At 46.2% G+C, this 6,057-nt stretch overlaps 1 protein-coding gene across 1 annotated transcript; it reads right to left on the reverse strand.

Annotated features, from left to right (window-relative positions):
* Positions 1 to 307: 307 nt before the first annotated feature.
* Positions 308 to 2,429, reverse strand: LOC140596142 (PWWP domain-containing DNA repair factor 3B-like). The gene has a single exon (XM_072743536.1). The coding sequence runs from the start codon at positions 2,427 to 2,429 to the stop codon at positions 420 to 422; it is 2,010 nt and encodes a 669-aa protein (XP_072599637.1). The 3' UTR covers positions 308 to 419.
* Between the last annotated feature and the right edge of the window lie 3,628 nt (positions 2,430 to 6,057).

Below are 6,057 nucleotides of genomic sequence, written 5' to 3' on the forward strand. Positions count from 1 at the left end.
ATGTTTCTGCGAAAATCCAACTTATATTTCAAAAGCGATTGTTGCTTCATGTCTGACAGCAGGGCTCTTTCACGTCATAAGAGATCGTGCGTCCCGTATTTAAAATATGAAGTGCTGACCAAAGCAACCTTATGAAAACATCTAGACAATGACACATCCAGCAAGTAGACCGAAGTACCACTGTGTGCAGTATTTTCTTTTTTTTTATCAAATTAGTTTGCGAAGCGTTTGGGAACCAGAAACGATGGTGGCCGTGCTATGCACAAGTGCCACAAATGGATCCAAAATGAACCCAGCAATTTCCCGAGGTCTCAAATTTCTAGAACATATGAATATGGCATAGAGAATGGAAGGGTCCCGCATTTCATGGAGACAGGGCAATGAGAGGTCTCCCTGCTGCAGTGTCGGCACAGGAGGGCTTACTTATTAGCCTTGAGCCCGGGTGCCGATCTCTTTCGCATTTGCTTTAGGATATTGTTATCAAACAGCTGTTTTTCCCGGTAATGCACGGGTGGGCCTTGTAGGTACTTTTCTTCTGCCTCCTTGTAACCTAATCCATCAAGTGCAGCAATTGAACAAATGATTGCTTCTGGCAGAAGAACTTCCACAACAAAACTCACTTTGTCGTCCCTTGCCAGAGTCAGCCTCTTCCTGTCTATTTGTTTGTAGATTTCTTGTAAATGTCCCACCACAACATCCAACTGGTCTTCATCCTCCAGGTATGTTTCAATGCAGAGCGTGTACCTGTTCGAATTCAGAAATGATGCCAGCCACCTGGACTGTTTCCTGCCTTTGACAATGTCCAGAAGGTGGTGATCGGCCCCTTTCGTTTTCACGATGAAGTCCACGAGCCTCTGGTTGGCTCGGTCCCGAGCAGCCCTCATCCGGTCAGGGAGAATCTTCTTGTGGGGCCTCTTCCCGCCCACGGAGGTCTCCTCATCAGAATCCTCCAGGTTGGCATAATTGACCTTCGGGAAGTCAGCCTCCAGGTCCCCATCCTGGATGGCTGTCCTAACTGGGTAACTGACGTCAGCAGCAAAATAGTCCAGGAAGGAGCCTGCAAAAGACCCACAAGTGAGCCCTTCTCTGTAGTGAGAAATCAGGGAGAAGCACCAGTTCACACTTTGCTCATACACTTTCCTGGCTCTCTTCATCAGTGTTTCTTTCTCTTTGCATTCCAGGGGCTTTAATCTTCGAAGAGGAACTCGAATGCCACTCATTTCAGCGTGCATGTTTGCCTCAATCAAAAGCACCCTTGCAGTCTGCTCTGCTTGGCTGACGCTCTTTACCACCGCTGGCCAAAAGGGGTGATTTTGAAATTTAAACCAGACCATCATTCCTCCTTCAATGGGACAAGGCTCCTGTGGAGAAAGCATGCTGGTCAGTTGTCCCATTTCCTGGCTGACATCCTTCTTAATAGCAGTGGTGGGGCTCACAGCCTTTGAGCTGGCCGAAGGTCGAGATTCCTGCAGCCCTTTCTCAAGCTCTTGTACCTGTAGCTTCCTTCTCCTGTTTGCCAGACGGAGTGAACAACGCGGCCTCAGGTTAGGGGCACTGGAGGAGGCTGCCACAGCTTCCAAGCCTGGATCCCAGGGACCCTCTCCTTGGTCCTCAACATTCCCAGGGGAGGCAGAGCGCTCAGAGGAGGCAGCCGGGGTCTGTGCGTGGGTGTCAGGTGCCTCTTCTTCCAGAACCTTCTCAGGCACAGTGAGGTTGAGACCTGGTGGCAGAGATGGAAGGATGCCTCCATCTTCAGCACCGGTACCCTCCTCCTTGGCTATGCCATGCGAGGACCTAACTCTTGAGGTGTCCCTCTTTTCCTTGCCCTCTTTCTCACCACCATCTTCTGAAAGCGACGGTAAGTTCGGGTGCCTGCTGGAGCTTGGTGAGGACTTTGCTCGCCTTTTCCTTGGAACGGGAGTGACGGTTGTGTGTGCCTGTGATTGGCCGCCTTCTGGGGCGTCCAGTCTCTGAGAACGCAGCAGCCGCGATTTGAGGTTTCTGCGTTTCCTGAGACGCCTCAGTAAGATCCCTTTGGCCTTCCGGTAGTTTTTAAGAGATAGCTTTCTTGGTCTCCTTCGGAATGGTGTAGTGGTCTCTGGATCATCTGATGCTCCTGCTGGGCGCACATCTGCTCTCTCCTTCAGAATCTCCAATGCCACTGTAAGAGTGTAAGGCACTTCCTGTCCCGCTGGGACACTGGCCTTCGAATGGGCTGTTAGCAAGGAGGTAATGGATTCAATCTGAGACTCGTTTAGGATCTTTACATCTGTGCTTTTTACTTTAATTTTTTCATCTACCGAGAATATTTCAACTTCTAGAGAAAGTGCTCCTTTCCTCTTATTTCTTGGTGAGACCCCGGATCTGGACAAAACCCTTGCTGGCCACAAGTGGCCTTTCCAATTGCATAGGACACAGTCAGCATCCATTGTGATTTGGGTGTCCTCTCAAGAGGTGACTAATAGAGGTTGAGCGGTCTGGCCGTCAGACACACAGGCAAGGCACATCTTCCCTAAAATAATGTCCTTCAGCACGCCCTTTGGCCTCGGGCCACAAAGGGTTTACGGCTTGTGTGGACTGTCCTTCTTCACCTGCGTCTCCCAGGGTCACGGGGACTTGTGATCGGAATGGACTGTATAGGAAAACACTGGAATATGGAAAAGGAAGAGAAGAAAAGCATTAGGAGAAAAAATTCCTTTTGTGAACGTAGAAGAATATCGGTCAATGAGAATTGAAAGGAGATAAAGCAAAGAACTATAAAGAGTGTGCGTGTCAGACCGGGGTGTATCGGGGGAACATAGAGAAGATACCTGAGGATTTTTTTAAGCTTCCATACCCAACTTCTTGCCCTGCTTGTTGCCACTCCATATTAAAGAGCATCTGTGTGGGGAGGCGGGTGTGATTTTCCAGATCTCATTTGTGTTATTGGCCGTCTTGTGCCTTTTGTGCTCCCTGGGGCTCATCCTGGGGGGATTTTTCACTCGGTCCTTATTTTCTGGGGGGCACTGATGCCACCCTGTGCACCCAAGGAAGCCAGGGACAATCTCCAGCCTACAGATACTGAACGCCAGCCAGCCCAATCTTGGGTTCAAGAGCATGAGCTTAGAACCCAGAGGTTCACCAAGATCATCCTGGTGGTTACTGGTGCCATCCTTCATAAGGATTGCTACAGGCATGGGCCATTGGCTGTGACCTGCCCTTTTGCATTGCACTACGGTGGCTCAAAAGGCTATTGCTCACCCCCCTCCCCACCGCCAGTGCTAAATTTCGGAAAGAGATGGCTGTAGAGCGAGGAGCGGAATAAGCCACACTCCAAATGTCAACATGAAATGACTGCAGGAGAAATGTTTAGTAAAATAGGAACATCTTACAAAACACCATGTAAATCGAGGGAGGCGTGAGTCTATTTGCGGCACCTGTTGGTTCCCAAGTTCCAACTGCTTGTCCGGCAGACCCTTTCCTCTACTCTGTGCCTCTGAGGTGCACAGTCCTTCCAGGGATCAAATGGCCTCAAATGTAGATACCCAGGATGTACGTACCTCTAATGTTAATCTAGACAATCGGAAAGCCAGATGGGAAATTAAGCCAACAAAATGGGGATGGAGTCATCATTTTCCCTTCCCCAACTCTGGAATACAGGCTATTCTGAAACAGAAATGTTAGGTACATCTCATTTGGAATGTAGACCTGTCTCTCTGCTTCCTTCTTTTGCATTTCAAAAATATTGCCACATTAACCTGTTTAGTTTAGGCGAGTCCTCCTATTTCAGAACCATGGCAACTACGGCTTTCATAATAGCCTTTTTATCCATCTTAAATGCAAGGAATTAATAGTAGCAGCGTTTAAGTGTGTGTGTGTGTGTGTGTGTGTGTGCAACAAAAACGGTGTCTATTATGTAAGTGTGTGTTGGTGTTTCTGAAGTAAAATTGTGAAGAGAAAAACCATGCCGAGGGGTATACACGGGGGGCAATACATTATAGATGCTTACTGTCTACATACGGAATGAGGGTTCAGTGCACGTTCGCAATGCGCTATATAAACATGCGTGCACCTATTGCCTAGGACTGTATTTCTTCACTCAAGAGCAGTATGGGATCACTGTTTCGTGGGAATCTGATTTTTTGCATCAGTTTTGTGAATCACTTTTTGCAATACGGTTTCCCTGACATTTCAAAACTTCATTTAAATATATTTCAATCTTTTAGATGTGTGTCATGCATACAATGTAGTTGTTCTCTCAATCCCCCTTCCCACCCGTTAAGAAATACCTGTTAATGGGTTCTACTTTTCCACATATAATGCTCAGTTATGTATCACAGTTCGCTTACAGATTTTAGTTCATCCAGTATCGGTTTCAAATGGTACGTTTTGATTTACAACAGATTATTTCCCTAAAAAAAACACGTGTAAGCAGGACATTGTTCACACATACTCCTAGCTACAATATGAAACATATGATGACTAATGACACAGACTTTGGGCCCAGCCTGCACAAACCTATTCTTGCCAGAATGTATGATCATGCAGGTATTGTGTCCTCTGCTTTACAGAACTCAGTGTACTGGCTCTTAGATCACGGGTGTCGGGTGAGGACACGGAACAGAGAAGAGAAGGAAAAACAGGTAACTCAACCAACTGCAGTCTCCCTGCAGCATGACCTGCCAGTCTCTCACACAGAACAGGAGTGCCTGAGTCACCTGAGCTCCAAACAGACCCCCAAGACACACACACACTCACAGGTACATACACAGACTCAGAGTGATGAGGTTAGAGATGCAAGATATCTGATATTGATGCATGGAATCCATGCTTTCTGCTCTACACATGCATGCAAATGTTGTTGCTTCCAGGGCAGGGCTTCTTTCAAGCTTCCCTCAGTTCCTTATCTTGGAAATACACACAGAGATTCTAAAATGCTGTTTAAGATTATAAAGTAGGAAAACCGTTAAGGATCAGTAAACTGATCACCCAGAAGGAATGCGAACTGCAAATATATGAGTCTCGCACTTTTAAATTCTGTTTAAACTTATTTTTTATAAGATATTAGAAAGGGCTTTAAAAACCATAGCACCTATTTGACTATTCTCTCCCATCCACGTTTGTGTACATCTGTTCAACTACGAAGCACTTTAATGGAGTAACTTGCAGCGGACAACCAAAATATCAATTCCAATCATTTTGTCCGGTTACCAAAACAATGCATCCTTGAGAGACGCAGTCAGAAGGAAAGGGTTTTTAAGGGAAATATAAAATCCTCCATGGCCTACTCAACAGATGCTTTGGCCCACTGTCCAAACATCTTCCATTTAAAGGTTGGCACATAATGTTGCAGATGATTTCCTTATTTTTTCATCCTAACAGGAGCACAGCTCTCTTCTTTCCCTCTAAGGGTGCATCCAGGTGGGTGTGTAGACAGACACGTGGCAGTTGGACAGAAAGAGGGACAGAGAGAGGGAATTATATGTAAATGTTGATCCTCTTCTGCACACCAGGAACAAGTATTAAAAATAGAACCTTGGATGACACTGAAGTAACTATTAAAGTGACCCCCAATCCTGGAGGGCTTGGATCTGAACATGTATCCACAATTCTAGTTTACAGTCATACCAAACATGCCCGCCCAGTAAAAATGAATAGAATAAAACAGAAGGGGAATCGTAGAAGTAACAACTCCACAATTTGTAACTTCAGGGTCAATTCCAGACCATCAAGAAATAGAACCCTCAGATGAACCAGCTTCAATTTTGAAGTCCTGCTGTTAACTCTAGTCCATTTGCTCCTTGGCTAAGGAATGAGAGAACGTGGTGGCAACGAATATTTATTTCTGAATCAATGGCCGTGACTTTTGGAAGAATGAACTTGGAAGCTTTGTTCCTTAACTCCTTTCCCCGTTGAGGGCTGTGATCACTTCCAAACAAAAACGAAAACAACCCTCTGAACGTGTTCTGTCAAAACAAGGGCACTGTTGTTGATGGGACTCCTACACCCCTCCACTCCCCAGAGGCAGAACTTCTCTCATCTTTAACCCAACACCTTCTCATCCCTTCCCTAAAAGCA

Source organism: Vulpes vulpes, chromosome X (assembly GCF_048418805.1).
Source record: "Vulpes vulpes isolate BD-2025 chromosome X, VulVul3, whole genome shotgun sequence".
In the NCBI taxonomy this organism is placed as follows: Eukaryota; Metazoa; Chordata; class Mammalia; order Carnivora; family Canidae; genus Vulpes; species Vulpes vulpes.

Coding starts and splice junctions, on each gene's coding strand:
- LOC140596142 (XM_072743536.1), bottom strand. CDS start 2,429: ATGGATGCTGACTGTGTCCTATGCAATTGGAAAGGCCACTTGTGGCCA.